The sequence below is a fragment of the Podarcis gaigeae genome (assembly GCF_964106915.1).
Source record: "Podarcis gaigeae genome assembly, chromosome: 5".
NCBI lineage: Eukaryota > Metazoa > Chordata > Lepidosauria > Squamata > Lacertidae > Podarcis > Podarcis gaigeae.
The window spans coordinates 36,378,319-36,398,356 of record NC_139681.1 but is presented as its reverse complement, the minus strand read 5'-3'; the positions used below and the strand labels follow the sequence as shown (position 1 = coordinate 36,398,356).

The 20,038-nt window shown below is 39.9% G+C and overlaps 1 protein-coding gene across 1 annotated transcript; it reads right to left on the bottom strand.

Moving 5' to 3' along the window:
- Positions 1-3,489: 3,489 nt before the first annotated feature.
- LOC310845556 (lipase member M-like) lies at positions 3,490-15,658 on the bottom strand. The gene is made up of 10 exons (XM_083740753.1): positions 15,586-15,658; positions 13,857-13,947; positions 12,043-12,136; positions 9,919-10,117; positions 9,202-9,311; positions 8,258-8,394; positions 7,134-7,280; positions 6,002-6,073; positions 4,082-4,147; positions 3,490-3,744 (listed from the first exon to the last, which is right to left on the bottom strand). The coding sequence occupies exons 1-10, from the start codon at positions 15,618-15,620 to the stop codon at positions 3,517-3,519; spliced, it is 1,179 nt and encodes a 392-aa protein (XP_083596879.1). The 5' UTR covers positions 15,621-15,658; the 3' UTR covers positions 3,490-3,516.
- Between the last annotated feature and the right edge of the window lie 4,380 nt (positions 15,659-20,038).

The following is a 20,038-nucleotide window of genomic DNA, read 5'->3' as shown; positions in this document are numbered from 1 at the left end:
ATAGAAACATGGGAATAAAGGCAAATACGGGGTGAATGATAGATATTGAATTTGATCCAGAACACAAATATGTACCCCACAATTTATAGAATAAGATAATGGGCCTGAGCAAAAGTTCACTGTACAAATTCTTGCAGGACTGAATCCAATGATCATATTTGCACTTCACAATTGGACTTTCATTCAGGTACTCCAATTGTGGGACTTCATCTGTTCCCCCAAAAAATATTTCTAGAAGATCCTATCATTTTGCAGTGTAACATACAACAACACAGGCATAAGGAATTATTTTAATGATTGCATTGTATTGCTTTTCAGTGTTTTTATGTGGCTGTACATTGCCCTTATATTTTGTGAGAGGCTGGTATAGCAATGCTCTTTAAAGATTACTTAATTTTATTTATAAAAATACAAAATTCCATGAGAATTTCCCCATATTCTTTTCTGGAAGCCAAACAATGCCCTGGAAGCCCAAACAATGTATTTCCAGCTGCTTTCTTTAAATCAGTCTTTAAAAAAGTACATGCATTTTTTTGTACTCAAAAGTAAGCCCTACTGAGTTCAATGGGACTTACAGGTGAGTACAGGTTAGCAAGCAAAAAGATTCAATGCTACATACACTTACCTAGAAGCAAGCTCCACTGAACTCAAGGGAGCTTACTTCTATGTAGAGACATGCATAGGATTCCACTGTAAATCTCACAGTGTGAAGTGCTTTAATTCTGCAAATTTCATTGGGGCTTAAACATGTATGACATTATATTAAGCATTATTCATTCATTGAGATTCGACATCTACAGGATTGAGTCTTATGATAATTAGCAATCAGTTATGTTTTCATTAAGAGTACAATTTGGAAAATGGCAAGATAAAGAATATATCACCATACTCAAATTAAGAAGATCAGTGTTTTGTTTTTAAAAAATAGCCCTTTGCTTACCTGCCGTTGGTACTCAGATGGAGCTGGGACCTTGAATAAATGTTGCAAAAGATCTAGAATGTAACAAACTGCAAGGAAGCAAGAAGTCATTGTAGCAGTGCAGCATTTAATTATACAACAGGCGTGGTGGCATTAAAAATGATGAAATGGTCGCAGCGCTTATTCATTAGACCAGATTTGCTTGGAACATAATAGCTGACTAAAGAGGCACAGCAAATCTATTTGAATTTCTGGGTGCTATGTTGTGACTTAAGGACTTAGAGGCAAATTAGTCTTGTCAGCAACTACCGTATTTTTTGCTCTATAAGACTCACTTTTTCCTTCCTAAAAAGTAAGGGGAAATGTGTGTATGTCTTATGGAGCGATTGCAGGCTGCGCAGCTATCACAGAAGCCAGAACAGCTGCTTTCACTGCGCAGCTGTTGGGATACTGCCAGGGAGACAAAAGCCATCATGGCCCCCAAGCCGCCTCCGGACGATCCATCAATCTCCCGTAGATACAGTATCAGTCAATTAGTGACACGAAGCCTCGGAAATAGCTTTCCACATTCCAGAGCTCGTGCACACTCTATCAGCAGAGTTTGCACAACGAAAGATGCACTCAGGAGAGCATATTTACAAGTTTATTCAGCGTTGGTCAGAACAAAGAAAAAAAACATGACTGCCTGCTTTGATGTCTCAGGCACAGAGAGAAAAACGAAAGCAATGTACAAACATAAACTTCCTGTGAACAGGAAATACGCAAGCTGTGACAGAACAACCTGCTCCCTTCTTAAGGTGGAATGGAAATATCCTAACAGCAGCAATCCCTCTTGGTGTTCTGGCTTCTGAGATTCAGAATATTTTTTTCCCTTGTTTTCCTCCTCCAAAAAGTAGGTGCGTCTTGTGGTCTGGTGTGTCTTATAGAGCGAAAAATACGGTAAATACAATTTTAATTAAAAAAAATATCACTATGGTTGTCATCTACCCAATGTTGGGCAATTTCCCTTCTGTATTCCCCATCCCTCATTGTTCAGTAGGGCAGCCAGAAGTTTGTGTTTCCTTTGTCAATTTTTTATTAAATTTTAAAATCTTTACATATAAATTCCAGATTCCAAATGTGTTATACATTTCTCCTCTGCAGAAGTTTTTTGAGAGGAGTGCAGGTGACTTTACCAGGCTGTTGGGGAACAAATTTCCTAACATTATCTTGCAATTCAAGGCCACATTTGCAGTATATTTGTAATGATTTGAGCTTAAGAACAGCTTGAGCTTAAGGCCTTTTTTTCAGCTGGAACTAACCAGAACTCAGTTTTGTCACCTTTCAGGTCCCATGGGAGACTTTGCAAGTCCCCAGGGTCTGGGGAGATGAATGTGAGCCACATGCAGTTCTAGGTATTTTCAGAAAAGTTGTGTGGATATTCTACCAACAAGCCCCTCACCTAGTTTAAGTTCAAAGTCTCTCCAATGAAAATGAATGGAGGAAAATGCTGGTGTTGTCATTTTTGCTTGGTTTTTTTGTGAGTGTTATGAAATTTTGAAACGAAACACTTGGGGTCAACACCGCCCTGGATATAACTTCACATTGTCCCCAAATGAAAAAATGTGCTCCCTAATCTCAGACACAGCAGAGGTTAATTATGATTAGTCTAGTACAATGTACTCTACAGGAGTAGAGATTATCACTGCACATTTTCAGGACTGAAACATGCATTGCAAATGTGTTTTGATGTGCTCTGCCTCAAATGAAACCATCATTTTTTGTGCGTTGGTTGGAAAACCTGTTCCTTTACTTTAGAGTATAGAACTGTTTTGGATAATAAAAAGTTAAATTGATTTTTTTGAGACAGTAAGACTGCATTCAGCAGGAAGCAAGTGTTCTTCAAAAAAAATTTGTGTTTTGTTTACTTTTTGGCAATGGATCTGGGTGCAATCGATGCATGAATTCAAAAAGCTTCACATCTCCATTTTGGGAGAAACAGAACACAAGGTATTCATTATTCACACTTTAGAATGTTCAGGGAGATGTACTTGCATTTTTATGTACACAAATGCAACTTAATTTTGACTATGTACTTAAACTTACTGAGAAAGCAATAAATCTCAGTGACTCATTGCAAATGTCTAACTAGACATTTGTAAATGTCTAACCGTTGTAGCTTACTTGTTTTATCACATATATTTGTCACACTATTATATATTTAAATCAAACACTAGTCTAGGTTGTTTGAAACAAACGCCTGTTTTTTCCAGGAAATTCAATAGGATATAATGTATCACTCTACATATGGTACCTTCCTGATGCAATAAATAAATAAAACCTCCTTGCTCCTTACATTAATACCTAGTGGTGCTCATACCTGGGCCTGGGTCTAAAAAACTTATTTTCATTTCAGTCCTTTCTGGAGCTGATTTTCATTGCGATCCTTTCTGGCTCCCTTGGAGAAGGGCTGTCTAGGAGGTTTGCAAGCAAGGCCAATTTAATAATCAAAATGAGGTGACATATATTTAAACTTTATTTCTGAAGATTGTGGGGATTTCAGAATCCCACCTTGGTTTCACCATTAATAGAGCAACAATAACCAAACACTTTCCCAGCTACCTCTCCATCAGGTCAAGTATTTCTGGGTACATCAGCTGAAAAGCATCGAGGCCCCAAATGAAATCCCAGTGGTTCCACTTAGGGAACTCTGTGTCATGAATGAGATTAGTAATTCGAGGCCGCAATTCTGCAGTTTCCTTGGGCTGCGAAACCCAGTCCTGTCCTCCACTCCACATCGCTGTTGGGATGGTGATCTCTTCAATTCTGTACAAGGGAGGAGTTGTCTAGGAAGAGACAGATACATTGAATATCACCTAGATACATGCACACATCTGCAGCTTAAAAAAAATAATCTGTGAAATTGCACACAACAAACTTTCACCAAAGTAAAACCAAGTGATTTTAAATTGGGTTCTTTTATTGGATTATCAATAAGTTGTGAAAATCAGAAGTAATTTGAGGGAAGTGTGGACTGCTACTTGAACAAGGATGGTGTTGTGTGGATGATGCACAAAAAATGCACACAAGGGATGCATCAAATCCAATTTAAACTGCCCCTTTGTACACACCCTCACTTTTAATCCCCTTTGCAGGCAACACAAAAATCTAGCAAATTCCTACCTGGTTGTATATATCTATGTTCTTTGAGCCATAGTCAAAATATCTGAATTGACCTGCCATAGCTGTCTAGAAAACAAAAGAGAACAATAGATAGGTGAGTATACAACTCGCCAACGAAATTGAACAACAAGTAAAGCTAACCCAAGAGGAAGTTGTTAGGAGAGGGCACTCACTGAGAGTATCTTTCACTTTCATTTCATTTAACATTTAATTTGTATACCACCTTTCTATTTTACTATACCAAAGGCGGTTTACAAGCTGAAGAAACAAAGAATGTACACCTTATAACACCTTATAACAATCTAAGCCAACACAAAAATGTGATAATAAAACATAACTTTGAAATAAGCAACTTATATCGAATAAAGTAATACAGTGGTACCTCGCAAGACGAAATTAATTCGTTCTGCGAGTTTTTTCATCTTGCGAATTTTTCGTCTTGCGAAGCACGGATTCCCATAGGAATGCATTGAGGCTAGTATTCGTTCATAAACTAGAACCTTGACTCCCCGTCATGATTTATTTCCACAATTTGCAGTTTTACGCAAAAGCCACCAGGCGGAGCCCCTTCCATCCTTTTGTTCTCTGAACTGTAGAGTCTATTGGCAGGCTTAATCATGCATTTCTGTTTAATAATTTTACACACACATACACCCCCCAAAATTGAGAAAATGTAAATGCACGCAAGATGTAACTGCTACCCTAAGATGTCCTACAAAACCACAAAGGAATACGCAGACATGAAGCTTCAGTGGAGAAACTTGCAAGACGTTTTCGTCTTGCGAAGCAACTCAAAAAATGAAAAACTCTTTCATCTTGCGAGTTTTTCGACTTACGAGGCATTCGTCTTGCGAGGTACCACTGTATTCAACAATCCATTAGAATAGTATAGAATATTAAATATCAGCATATAAAAATTAAACAAAACCCAACAAAAAAATAATTTCTAAACTACCATCAATAAAAACAATGGCAAGCCACAGTGCATAAAATAATACAATACAAATTGAGAAGCAGAGACTGGAGGGTGGGGCAAGGCAGGTGGAAGGAGGCCTTGCCTGATGAAGTCTCTCTGCTCACAGTTCTTCCTCTAAGCACAGCTCCCTTATGAGGACTCCTAGGGCTGGAGGGTGGAGCAAGGCAGGTAGAACGATGCTGATCGCACTGGCAGTTGAATCTTACTGGAACTCTAGCAATGGAGAGCAACTTATGCTTCACGTGAGGGTAGCAGGCTAGCTTAAGGGCCACAAGGCAGCCCACACAGCTCTCTACTCCAGCACTTTGCTTGATCCTTGCACACTTCCCACTCAAACAAATGCCGTGGGCCAGGCTAGTAGCTGCCTCTTTTCCTGCTCACTCAGCCAAGGACCTTTCTTAATGGTGTTCTCTTTGATGTGTTGAGAGAAAGTAAATAGGCAAGACTTCCATACCGCCCAGTTTAGCAATAAGCAAGCATTACTGCTACTGGGGCACAGGCTCAGGAGAGGGGCACTGGCTTAAAAATGAGGTGGGCTTCTGCTGCTGCACTTCCAGCACCTACCACCTAAGTTGACAGCTTCACTTTACCTCATGGTAAGGCCAATTTAGGCAGTTTCTGGGTTACAATGGCTTGCTGGTTCTGGTTTTGCCACTGCTAAATTGGGGACTCAGCTATACAGCTGCAAATATAACATTAAAAGTTTGTTTTAAGTGTATTATACAAATTTGTCACTAGATGACGATGGTGAGCTTATGTAAAATTCAATACATTTTTCAAAACGTTTTTCACAGTTTTTTTTTATATGTGTCATCTTACACTGGAAACTCAGCTACAGTATATTCTGGCTCCCTTCTATTCAAAAATTATCTAAGTTTTTATAAGGCAGGCAACATTCAACAGAGGGAGAATGAGAGAGAGAAGGGAGATCTTAGTATCTCTACCTGACCCCAGTGGATCATATTTTTCACAGACGTATAATCTGGGAATCGTGATACATATACATCAGTCCAACTCTGTAAGGGAATGGTAAATTTAGAAGTCATTTCACATAACCAAAACTCATTGTACTGGACTGTTGGCAGAGGACAAAAGCAGATATATGTTATTACATGTTTTTCTGAAGTGCAAAACTGATGCTGAGGAAACCCTGACATGCAGTTCATAGCAACTGGTACATCATGAATGAGTTGTGTGAACCAGCTGGCTGCCTGAACTCCACAGTTCTAAGATTTTATGATTCAGATAACTGTGAACAACCCTTCAAATGAACAGCCCTTATGTGCCACAAGGAGTTGGCTCATGGCTATCTGGCTATTTCCCCACCTAGGACACACCTGTTGTCTGTGCCCACCACCACCCACCTGCCCATTCAGTGACATGTCTAGAGCTCCCTGATGTTATATGGAGTCTTGATTCGGCCAGGGTCTCCCCCATCTTTGCTTGTGGGCCTACAGAGCCCCTTCTTACATTTGACAAGCCCCATCTGCCCCTCACTTCCCTCTTCAGCATGTGCAGAAGCTGCCTTCTTGAGCATTGGACCCAATACTGGTCTTGTCCACTTAGTCTGCCACAGCCTGTCTATGCATGCAGGGGAAATCTCTAACTAACCAAAGGTTTGAGACCCTTTGCTTACCCTCACCTGGTTTAGCTGGCCAGGTGAAAGCTGACTGTACAGTGGGGGGACCAATGGTGTACAAACTACCCCAGAAGGGGCACGACGTGTTCCTTCAGAAGTACTTCCAACAGAAGTAATAAAGGTAAAGGTAAAGGGACCCCTGACCATTAGGTCCAGTCGTGGCCGACTCTGGGGTTGCAGCGTTCATCTCGCTTTATTGGCCAAGGGAGCCGGCATACAGCTTCCGGGTCATGTGGCCAGCAGAACTAAGCCGCTTCTGGTGAACCAGAGCAGCGCACGGAAATGCCGTTTACCTTCCCTCCAGAGCAGTACCCATTTATCTACTTGCACTTTGACGTGCTTTCGAACTGGTAGGTTGGCAGGAGCAGGGAAACAGAAGTACTACCTCTCCTTTAACACTCCATACACCCCAGTCATAAATAAATGAAGAATCATACCGCATTTAGATTTTTTTCATTGAATCCACTGACAAGAAAAAGAGCTTGTTTGCAGAGCTCATCTACTGCGCGGTGGCTGCACTTTCGGGCCAGAAGGGCCTTCAGTTTTGGACTCAGCAGACAAAATTCTTTTGTGCCAATTATAGCCTGCAAAAAGCCAGAGATACTTCATAATCCCAATCTCTCAATAGCATTTCTTAAATGGGGCAGTTTAAATGTCCCTGTAGCTGGTTCATATTAAGTGTTTTTTTGTTGCTGATTTGTAAAAAGGTTTTAATCACCAAATATAAAAATTGCAAAGTTATCGCATTAAAAAACATGGGGAAAAAGTTGAATCTATTGGATTAATATAATTTATAAGTTATTCTTTAAAAGGTGGAAATATTATACGTATCTTCCAAATGATTTATTGCACTGATTTTATTTATTTTTATTTTTGAAAAATCCAAGGAGCAGTTAAATAAGGATAAAGTCAAGACCATGGCTCTCTACAGGTTTTAACTTCAGAAAGGTTGGTTTGGTTGCAAGTTGATTTGACTGATAGATTTAGTTTGCACTGTGTGGGTTGGCTCTCCTAATATATCCATGAAGCTCAAACCTTGCCATTGCTTGTCTTGCACATCTCGGTAAAATGCAGTGACACTAATGTTGTGACAGAAGCTCAATGACACCAGACCACACAGTAGACCAGACACTCCTGCTGTTTCCACAACTCTATTAATTCTCCTCCAGGCTTTCCCTTTTTTATATCCTTATAAGGTGAGCCAAAACATCTTGTCTGGTCTTCTGTGTTATGATCCTTGGTCTTCTTAATTTGGACTCTATATATCCAGTCTCAAGAGGGTACTTCTTTAAAAATAGTTTATCCTTCGTGCTTTCTTTTCTGTCATTTGATAGCCATGATAACATTTTAGTGAAAAACAAATTGCATGTATGTCTGAAAATTTAAGGGTGTTGGAATCTAAATTATTAATTAATCCCCCCCCCAAAAAACCCCATGTTTTTCCAGCTAATTTACCTACAAAAAAACTGGGTTTGAGCCATAAAATTAGACATCTCCCATTATGTCATAATGTCAATTAGAGCTTACGAAAATTGTGAAAAGATAATGATTGCACACATACCTTCACCAGTGCTGCTGGAAAGCGTATGATTTGTAGTGGAACGCTGATAGTGTACTGCAAAGTATAGGAAGGAGCCAGGGCAAAAAACATCTTAATTTTTTCAGCCATTTGAGGTAATATAGAAAATGCCACAAAAGCTAGAGAGGGGAAAATGGAGATTCAGTTTAGCATCCCTTAGTTTTGAATTTAAGTAATGCAGCATTTATAGGCAGACTCTTACTTTAAAACATAGTTGAGCAAAATTAACATTCATTTCATGTGGCACAATTCTTTTTCAAAATGGAAGAGTTAGACTACATGCAATATACAAAGCTATTTTATAGGAAAGAGCCCAGGATGGAATTGGAACCTCACTAAATGACATAATTACTACCATTGCAACAAAATGACATAGGCTTTATGTCAGATGAATAGATACATGGGCAGAGTTGGAAAGCCCTCTATCCTATATATCAAATTTATTTACTCTCAGATTCTCATTTTTCCAATCTTAAATTCAGTTCTCCTCATTTCTACATCAGTTAGAAATATTTGTTAAGCCCGCATGGAAGGCTCTCTCAATGTAATCATGCCCCTGAAACCTCACACTTTCCAATTATGTAGAAAATGTTCCCCACACATACACTTTCAGGCTCTATAAAAGGCTTACGCAAAAGATCAAGAACACACAATCCCACTCCCCCTTTTGTGCATTCAAATAAATATCCAAAGAGTACTATGTTTCTTATAAAGACAACAAACATATTGCAGGTTCTTGGATAACTAAAACTTCAGTAGATATCTGGTGCCATCTACAGTAGATACCTGGTGCATTCAAGAAAATGATGTGGTTTTTATGCCTTTATCTGAATTCTGCATATGACCAAGAACTAGTTCAACATTGGACCATCCCATGCCAAACTGGCCCTCTATAGAGTGCATGCCAAGATTTATAGTTGTCATACCCACAGAGCATCCTTGAGAATGGCAGACATAATAGATGTTCTTCTGTCCAGTTTTCTGCAGAATGAAGTCTGCCATGGCAGGAAGGTCATAGATGCCCATCTCATGAAAACTGAAAACCACAAAACAAAGTAAATGAGAATTAAGTGCACTCATAATCTTTGGTTACAAGCATAAGCTCTTTCTCTAGAAAGCACTACTAAGCATATTTAAGGAACAAAAGGGAAGATTAAGCAGACTTTACCATCAAATATCTAAAATTAGGTGATAAGATGAGGGGAAAGAGAAACTTACTAGGGCCAGCTGTGCCCAGGCTGTGATACAAGAAATTAACACTAAAACCATGAGCACATTTACTAAGAAGAAGGTTTCCATTTACAGAATCACAGCAAAGTCAGATGGTAAAACTTTTCCTGGACCATAAAATCAGACTGTCAATGAAGGGATTGCAGTGAAATCATTTCATGGATGTGTCCATAAATTTTATGGCCTGGATAAGTACTAAAAACCATTTGGCACACATATAGAATTATTTAAGTGGCTGAATATAGCCCGACATTAGCCTTCATCAAGTCTATTCAATGCATAATAAAGTAGGCAAGGGTAAGCATGCTTTGAACTACAAATAACATTGAATGCCAAATTCCAGTCACTCAACTGTAAAAGAATAAATCTCATTGAATGGTGAATTCCAGTGATTACACACGAAATGAACTTACCTAAAATCCCAGAATGCTTCTTCTTCAATGGAAAGGTTTTGGTGTCTTCTAGACCAGGAGTTTCCTCTGTTGTTTCCAATCCAAACATCATATCCAGCGTCTGCTAATATGAAGCCCAGGCTCTGATGCGGCAGATTTGTGACCCAGACGCTGCCTTCCATGGTCAAACAGTGCAACAGCAGTATAGATGATTTGGAGCCTGGAAGTAAAAAAGAGATTGATTGATTGATTGATTGATTGATTGGCTGAGTGACTGACTGATTGGTACCTCCAAAACACAACACAAGATACAATATTAAAACTTAATCTAATATGGAGCAGTAGGCTTGGGTCTAAATGCTGGGTTTGGATGCAAGAAAGATAGGCTCCAGTTCCTGTTCAGGTGGAAAGCTAAAGTCTCAATATTACATGCAGAAACATTGGAACTGAACCTTGAAACCTAAACCCCCTTTCTTTCTTTTTTTAAAAAAGAGCTAACCCAAAAATTCTCAGGAAAGAACATTTGATCTGTTGTTGTTTTTTTCCTTTTGTCTTGTCTTGTCTTTCTTTGTTTCTTTTCTTTTTTTTTGAGCACCTAATAAATAGACAATTTTAGTACTTCTGGAAAAAAATCTTTGTTTCCCCAGTTTTGCTGCCCACAAATACCATGGAGGAATTATCTATATACCACTTCCTCCTGAAGCAGCTATCTATTTCTTTATGACTTTTATATGCCACCTTTTTTCTGAAGAACTCTAGGCATTGTGAAAAGTCCCACCTCCCACATTCGTATTAGAATCACAACAATTCAATGAAGTCGTTAAGGGTAAGAGAAAGTCACCCAGGAAGCTTCTTGGTCAGTTGGGGATTTGTACCTGGGTCTACCTAGTCTTGGGCCAAAGCTCTAACCATTGCACCACACAGAGTTAATAGAGGCAGAGCAAATCAGTGTTCACTGAAGGAGGTATGCTGCACATTCTAGCCATCAGGCTCTCTTCCTGCTCACAACTGCAGATAAAGCATTTGGGCTGGATTCAACTAACCCAGCGTGCTTGCGTAAGCCAGCTCAAGGCATCCCATTAACATAATGGGGCTTTCGCCACACAAGCACTCTGTGCCTTCCCAAAATCATCTGTGGAAAACCTCAAGAAAAGCACACAGGGAGGGAGGGAGGGAGGAAAAATTGCTCTGTCTGGCAATTAGAAATGTTTACATTGCTGAGAAGTTATGGAATAAGGACCTAAAATTTACTACTTGCTGTGAAAATGATGTATAGATGTATAGATGGTATTTGACTCCTACAAGACTTGCAAAAATGTATAAGAACATGACTAACATGTTGGAAGTGTAAAATTAAAGAGGGCACATTCCATCATATGTGGTGGACGTGCAAAGTAGCTAAGGCCTCCTGGGAAATGATTTATAGTGAACTGGAAAAAATGGTAAAAAACCAGAGGTTTTTTTAATTAGGTTTAGTAGGAGAAGAATTACCAAAAGATAAGAAAGTATTGTTTATGTATGCGTCAGCAGCAACAAGAATATTATATGCCCAGGGATGGAAAGAAGAAAGAGCCCCATTGAAAGAAGAATGGATATTGAAGATGATGGATTATGTGGAGATGGCAAGGCTAACCAGGAAGATCAGGCACCAAGAGGATAATAAATTTAGCAGAGAATGGCACAATTTTATTGAATATATTAAAGAACACTGTAAAAGTTTTAAAATAGTAGTAGGATTTACATAACACTTGTAATTCAAAACAACAAAGGATAAAAATGAAGTATAACAAATTGGAATAAATTAATTAGATGCAGTTAAAAGAGAAAGAACTTCGGAAGCCAAGGAAAGAGTTCAGGGAACCCCATAAACGTAAGGATTTGATTACGGGGTTTTTTTAAATTAAAAAAATAGTGTGTGTGTGTGTGTGTGTGTGTGTGTGTAAAAACCCCTGTGTTTTATTTTTGAAACTTTGAAAAAAAAATTAAAAAAGAAAAGAAATGTTTACACTGCTGGAAAGATCAGAAAGTACATTCCTCCCCATGTTTTCTTTCCCAGACTAGACTTCATGTTAGTGGTCATTACTGTACAATGAAATGAGTCACAACAGAGTCCTTGAGACATTGGGTCTCATGAGCTTTCTGTACCCCCTGGGATCCTGTTCAGGCTCAAGTAATAGCCGTCTTCTGTAAGGACCTCATACTCTTCCGAAGGATATCCCCAGTACTGGATTATCTGACTCTGTAAGGATACAAGGCCACGTGTTAGACCATTTCCTCCACCAGTAGAGGTTTAAAAGTAATTGCTAGAAGCCGAAAGTTTTCGCCTAAATGCTCATTTCCAAGCATTAAGCATGGATCCTTCCTGACATTATCAGAATGGCCCAGGAGAGCAATGCACGAGAGTGAATATTTATATTTGTATCTCTTTGGATATTTGGGGAAGAATGAGCCAATACCTGCAAAGTTTATCAGCAACCCCTTGGGGAGAAAGGCAGCACAAAGAAAGGTGAAAACAAAAAGATCCCTGGAAAGTACAAAGTGGAGACTACACAGAGGATGCAAAAACAAAAGCAACTTTAATACAGTTTATTTGAGGAGGAAACCATGCAACCGTTTGCTGCTTGTCAATAGAACAGAAACTAAAAGTGCAGTACTTGAGAAATGACTTAGATAGTTCCTGATACCGCAAGCCAAGAGGACCAATACACCACAGTAATATGCCAATATATGTTTTTTCTACTCCTCAGGGGTGGTTCATTTTAAATTGGTTTACAAAACAATGCAGATGCTCCTGTGCAAGACTGGCCAGTGGGATACGCTCCAGTTGTTGCTGGACTCCAACTCCCATCAGCCCCAGCCAGCATGGATAGTGGGAGTTGTAGTCTAACATGATTTGGAGAGCACTACATTGACTCCCCCTGTTTGAGTGCTTTCTGGACCAATCTTTTCACATACAGGAGGATAGCTAAGCCAGAGCCACATACCTAGTGCCAGAGCTACACACCCATTGTCAGCAGATAACATTAAACTTACAGAAGCTTTGCCAGCATCATGAAGTAATTACAACTGGGCTTCTTTTGCTGTGTTCAGACAAGCCTCAGGATGCCCCCATCTTGGAACACTGCTCGAGCTCTGGCATGTTCTCAGTCCTCAACTTTTCTAAGTTGAAGACCAGGCAAGTTTCCAATCTGAGGGACTACTGTTCATGTTGTGGTCAAATTATATTGCAAATTACGCTGACATGCTTTTATGAACAGAGCGTGTGCATAAGGAAGGGTTACCAGACGTCCCCAGTTCCTGAGGAGAGTCCCCAGATTTGCAGATCTGTCCCCAAACAAATTCCATCCCCAGAATTTCCCCAGATTTGAAAATCTGTCCCCCAGGAAACCTCAGTAGCCCAGAGCCAGCCTGGTAGTGCTGCTCCATCACCGCCAAAGGGGAACCAGGGACGTCCAGCGGTGCACATCTCCTGCCCCCTTCCCCCTTTGATTTGACAGATTGGGGGAGGCTTGGGAATCACAGGCAGGTGGGCGCTGCCCAGAAGGGGCACAAGGTGTGTGGTTTCTTTGCCAGGCAAGGTGCAAAGCCCTTCTTTGCACCCTATGAAACATAAATGTACAGAGTTTTTTTAAAAAAACAGCTGGGCAACAGCTGCCTGCCTATGACTCCCAAGCCTCCCCCAATCAGTCAAAACAAAGGAGAAAGGGGGCAGGAGATCGGGGGAGGCTCAGGAGTCATGGGTGGGCGGCGCTCAGTTGCCCAGTTTTTAAAAAACTGCGCATTTATGTTTCACAGGGTGCAAAAGAAGGGCTTTGCACCTTTATACAATATGCATGCATGCTTTGGCCCAGGGTCTTTTGCCTCACCATCCCCACTACTGACTCCCTGCTGCTACTCAGCTTTAAAAAAAATTTAAAAAAATATTCATACAATATTCATACATTATTCAACTTACTTACAATATTCATAAACTGTTCAGGATTCAAGTCTTCTGAGCTCACTGCTCCATGTACTGCCATCATGATAAGCAGTAGCCCCATCCTTGAGAACCTGCAAAACAACTGGATATTTTAGATAATATAGGGGAAAGGTTTACTTAGCTTACTTATTTAAGAGAGTTTTTATATGGCTGAGTCTTCAAACCTCAAAGCAGTTTACAAAGAGCAATATAAAATATCTATTAAAACACTGTTAAAATCAGATATTAAAAACAAGTTGACTTTTCAAAATTTAAAAAAATAAAAATGTAATAAAATAAAATTACAAGTTACGATGCATGTCTGGGTAGTGGTGCTTAAATAAAGGGGTTTTTTTTAACAGATGTGCTTGCCTAATTTCAGTGGGTATGTCATCATGCATCATCTCTCAAAGGGGCATTTCCAGCCCAATTTCAGAGCATGTGGCACCTAGATCCTGTTTAAAAAGAAAAATAAGTCAGAATGCTTCTTAATGCCAGAAGCATTTCGCAGTCAGAGGCAGTGTGCTTCTGAATACCTAGGAAGGGGAAAGAGAGGAGGGAAGAGGGTTTTTTATCTATTTAAAAAAAATCACTTGTGCCATTCAAAACTGGAGAGAACAGAGTTAATACCAGTGATGTGTGTAACTTGCATGGAACATTTGTAGTATTGAAAGAGTACCTGAGTGAAGAGCAAACCTAGTTGGCTATGCCAACTTTACCTTGCAAACATGCATTGACTTTTGAAATCCTGAACATTTTGTTTTTGCAGCAGTTGTAAGATAAGCTGTGATAGTAGAAGTTTACATATGTTCAACATTCGCAGGCAGAAAACACTTCTTTGCTGCTTCTAAATAATATGCCATTTTAGTATCAGTAGTTGTTTTTTTGACATAAAGTGTTTGGAGGGCTTCCCGCATACCCAATGAAAACACTCATATATTGGTTCAGTTTGTGCAGTCAATAAAATCAAGAGCTACAATGTTTATTAGATCATACAGGTTTAGACTATGGACGTAGAGAAGGGGGTGTATAATTAAATGGGTCTCTCCAATGCCTTTTTTCCTTAAAAAAAATGTTTACAGTAGGACTACTCTCACTTTCCTACTCAAATTGAAATACTGCCCCTCAATGAGGCCAAACTTAGTTCACAAAATGTTTAGAGGCATGCGTACCCCTGTGTCCCTACAGGAAAAAAAGCAGTAGGTCTCTCTCTCTCTCTCTCTCTCTCTCTCTCTCTCTCTCTCTCTCTCTCTCATACACAGATCTAGCCATGTAAAAAATAAAATAAAATTTGTGTGGAAGCATGCTGACTGAATCCTTGCACCTGAAATACTAAGGAGTAAGTATTTGGCAAAAAGAAAGCCAGTATGAATGTCATCAAAAACTTTGCGAATCAGAATTATCATTGTTAAGAACATAATTGTCACTTTCTGTACTTTAATTCCCCTCTGACCCTGCTTTTATATAATCACATACAGAAAGCATGCATATATGTACCTGCAATAATAATTATTATTATTTATTATTTATTCCCAGCCACTCAGGACAACATTTCATGCATCTCATGAAGAAGATTTTTGTCCATGAAAGTCTATGTTTGTTAAGTCTTTAAGAGACTACAAGACTGTTTGTTGTTTAAATATGGACTCTGATAGTTTTAGATCTCAAAAGAAGTCTTGGAATTAGATTCCATACACCTAGCATTTTGAACAATCCAATGCAGAACTCACATGAATGATCCTTTCATTCCTTCCACTGTTCTCATTTCACACACACCTGCTCAAATAGAAGAGCAGGTGTTGAGTGTTTCTTCAGGTGAGTGTTTCTGATGAATGCAAAAGGAAACCTGAAAGTTTCCTTCATAAACACCTCAAGTCATCCAGCCATGCTCATTTACTGGGCGCAGCATCTTTCTTTTTCATTATGTGTACAGCTTCTGGTGTGTGTGTTGTACCTAACAGTGGGATGATCTTATCAAATGTACCTGTTTAAGGTAGCAGACTATTGGCTGACACGCAACCCAGTCCACAGAGTTTGATCAGGCTTTCTCTCTAGAACCTAAGCATAGAATTGCAGCCTGGGAGTGTATTCACACATGATGTTTTCTCCGATTGTCCCACGAACATCCAGTGTACTCTGAAGTAGCAAGTTCTACTTCAATTCCTGGTGGTGTTTAATGTGTATATCATTAAATAACAATTCACATCTTCTGTAGTGCTCTTGTTCAGATGTGGGCCAGTGAGGGGAAATAAACTGAGCTTGAATCTGGAAAGATGAGGGCACTGTGAGCAAGACAGGAGTTCATTGGCCAATTATTCTGAAGGAACAGCTACGTAGCCTGAGGGTGCTTCTGGGTGTAGCTTTATCACTGGAGATCCAGGTGATAGGGTGACTAGGAAAGCTTTTCATTGACTTCAGCTGTTACAACATCTAGAGTCATTTGTGGACGGAGATAGCTTGGCCACAGAAGTTCAGGCACTGGTAACTTCATGACTGGATTACTGCAATGTACTCTGTGTGGGGCCTTCTACTTGATGCAGAAACGACATGTAATGCAGAATGCTGCCAAACAAGAATGAGAATGAGTCCACGTGTTAGACCCCAGCTCAAAGATTTGCACTGGCTGCTGATGTATTTCCAGGTCAAATTCAAGGTTTAACATGAACAGCTTGGGAGCACAGTTTACAAGTACCACGTATGTTCATTCCATGGTTGCAAGGTTTCTGTTTGCCAGCATTTATATTCTAGAACATCCTGCTCATTGATATTAGGCAAGCACCTTCAGCGTATTGTTTTCAGATCCTGCTAAAAACTCTGGATGGTATTAACCTTACAGGCACCATCATCAGAAACCATGCAAAAAACCCAAACCTTCCACTTGTGCGATGGGGCTTTTGACCTTCTGCCCTCCTCCAAAATTGGCATGGGGGTGTGGGGGTTCAGAGAAGGCCAAGTACAGTACACAGGGGGAGAAGATAGGGGGTATTGTTCCCTCTGGCAAGCTGAAATTCTTTTATATATATATATATATATATATTTGCTTTCGTAGATTTTCACGGGTACAGGAATGCAGGTTTTGGTGTCCTCGGGTGTCTTCCCGTGTAAAAGTTGGGGTGTCTAGGCGACGTTTCGACGAGGTCTCACTCGTCATCTTCAGGCTGGTGCTTTCGGCTTCTTGTTACTGGAACAGAGCCTGCATATATATATATATATATATATATATATATATATATATATATAAAAGATTTTCTTAGTACAATAGAAAAAAACAAACAAAATAACATATAATTTTTCCAATATCCACATTTTCTTCACTTCTTTGGACTTCCTCGCATCTCTCGTTCCTGCGTTCCAAATTTTCAAACTTTACCCAGCAATTTATCACCTTGTTTCAATTCTTATATTATAATTTTCTGATATTGTATCCCTAATTTTAGATAATTTAACCCAGACCTTAAAAGCTTAATTTTAACATAATATTTATCCAAAATTTATCTTTTCTTATACTTTCATTTATCTTCATATTCCTTTTAACTAACTTATTGGTGCCATATTGTTGATAATCTTACATCTTTCTTAACATTCATACAATTTACAATATTTTTGTAAATAGTCCTTAAATTTCTTCCAGTCCTCCTCCACAACTTCTTCTCCCAGGTCTCGGATTCTGCCAGTCATTTCTGCAAGCTCCATATAGTCTATCAGTTGCATCTGCCATTCTTCCAGTGTGGGCAAATCTTGGGTTTTCCAGTATTTAGTGACAAGTATCCTTGCTGCTGTTGTTGCATACATAAAAAATGTTCGGTCCTTCTTTAACACCCTCTGGCCGACGATGCCCAAAAGAAAGGCCTCTGGTTTCTTAGGGAAGGTATACTTAAATACCTTTTTCAACTCGTTATATATCATTTCCCAGAAAGCCTTAACTCTAGGGCAGGTCCACCAGAGGTGAAAGAACGTTCCTTCAGTTTCTTTACATTTCCAACATTTATTATCATATTATTATTATTATGGTATATTTTTGCAAGCTTGACTGGGGTCATGTACCACCTATATATCATTTTCATAATATTTTCTTTCAAGGCATTACATGCCGTGAATTTCAAACCGGTGGTCCATAACCTTTCCCAGTCAGCAAACATAATATTATACCCTACGTCCTGTGCCCATTTTATCATAGCCGATTTGACCGTTTCATCTTGTGTGTTCCATTTTAGCAGCAAATTATACATTCTTGAAAGTACCTTAGTCTTAGGTTTTAACAATTCCGTTTCTAACTTTGATTTTTCCACCTGGAATCCTATCTTTGGCAAGCTGAAATTCTTGAGCAGTTGGAAAGTCCGCCATACCACAATGTTGAGTTCCACCCTCTTGGCTTAAGCAGACCTACCCAAACATGTAATTCTATTACAGTCTGCACGCATTTCATGCTGGGGTCTGTTCCCAGGCCCCATACATATAAGAATGTCCCATTCTGTACCGCACTGCCCCCATTCCGCCTTTATCGTGACATTTCTGGTGCCATTTTCATTCCTTTCTGAGTTCGGCACTGTGCACACATGCACAAACGTGTGTCTTTCAGACGCGTGTTAATCAGTCATTGCCGTATGTATATTTGGCTTACAAGTGATATAATTTATATTTTGCTAGATTTCATACCTGTTTCGTTTTAATGTTTTGTTTTACTTGTATTTTGTAGATTAAGCAGTATATAAAATGTGTCCCTGAAAGTTTTCTACAAGAAATATCAGCCTAGGCTTATGAAAATCAAATCTACAGATAAACAAATGAAGTCAAGATTTAGATGAACTTGTGCTGGAGGAGACTCTTGAGAGTCCCATGGACTGCAAGAAGATCAAACCTATCCATTCTGAAGGAAATCAGCCCTGAGTGCTCACTGGAAGGACAGATCCTGTAGCTGCGTTTCCAATACTGGAAACCGCAGAGAAGAGAAGAATCCCTGGAAAAGACCCTGAACTGGCTCCTATCCACAAGCCTCGGGAGCCCGGCGGGAACTCCTGCGGGCTCCCAAGGCTTGCGGATAGCTTCCTGAAGCCTGGAGAGCGAGAGGGGTCAGTGCGCACCTTCAGCGAAAGCCTGCATTCGCCCCATAGGACGCACATACATTTCCCCTTCAATTTTGGAGGGGGGAAAGTGCATCCTATAGGGAGAAAAATACAGTAATTTGTCCATGGCTAGGGGGCACAATCTGGACGGTTCTGCCAGGGGTGCAAGATCACCCAGCTACGGTTCTGGCTCTGTCCTCCAATGCTACCCCACTGCTCCATGCATCCCAAAATGTGAGCAAATTTGTGCTCAGTTTTGAGATAATGAACGAGCGTGCACAGCATGACAATAAACAGCCACCCACCATGAATACCAATGGCATGTAACCAATGATAATAATAATATAAGAATTAATAATACAGGCAGTGACAGGGATAGTCTAACTTCTGTGGCTTAGGCTCTGGTAACCTCTTGGTTGGATTACTGCAATGTGTTATACGTGGGGCTGCCTTTGAAGGCAATTCACAAACTTCAGCTGGTGCAAAATGCAATGGCCAGACACTCACCAGAACAAGACGGTTTGAGCATATACCACCAATACTGGCACAACTGCAGTGGCTGCTGATTCAAGTCCCAGTTCAAAGTGCTGATCATGACAGTGGCCAATGCCTGGCAGAACAGGAATGAATTCCCCCATAACTTGGGCCCTGATTGACCCGTTGGAACTCAGTTCACTGGCCAGGCAGGTACACCTCCACAGCTGTGATGGCTGGGGGGGGGGATTCCACATCGGACAATGAACATGTGGGTCTGGCTGCTGGGAAGGAGGTGGAGTGGGATGGTCTGCAACTGATGCCCACTGGGGAAACGGTGAGCGTCCATTATGAAACACAACATTTAGATTTATAGATGTATAGCTTGTTCTCCTGCTTCCAACTCACAAAAACCTTTAGAGGAAATGGAAAACTACTTTTTAAAAATTTATTTAATCATTTTTTCATACAAACATCAACCGCAAAAGACACATACAGCAAAAACCATAATGACAACACAATTTAACAATTCAGATTTGAATACACTGATATACCTATGACTACACCTTTTTAAACAATATTTTCCCACCTCTCTCTCCTCCCCCTACTTCCCACCACTATCCACCTTATCGCTTAAATATTTGTT

Coding starts and splice junctions, on each gene's coding strand:
- LOC310845556 (XM_083740753.1), bottom strand. CDS start 15,620: ATGAGAACAGTGGAAGGAATGAAAGGATCATTCAT. Junction 10,118..12,042: donor CCTGAACAGGATCCCAGGGG/GTACAGAAAGCT, acceptor TTTTACTTCCAG/GCTCCAAATCATCTATACTG. Junction 6,074..7,133: donor ATGAAAAAAATCTAAATGCG/GTATGATTCTTC, acceptor ATTCCCTTACAG/AGTTGGACTGATGTATATGT.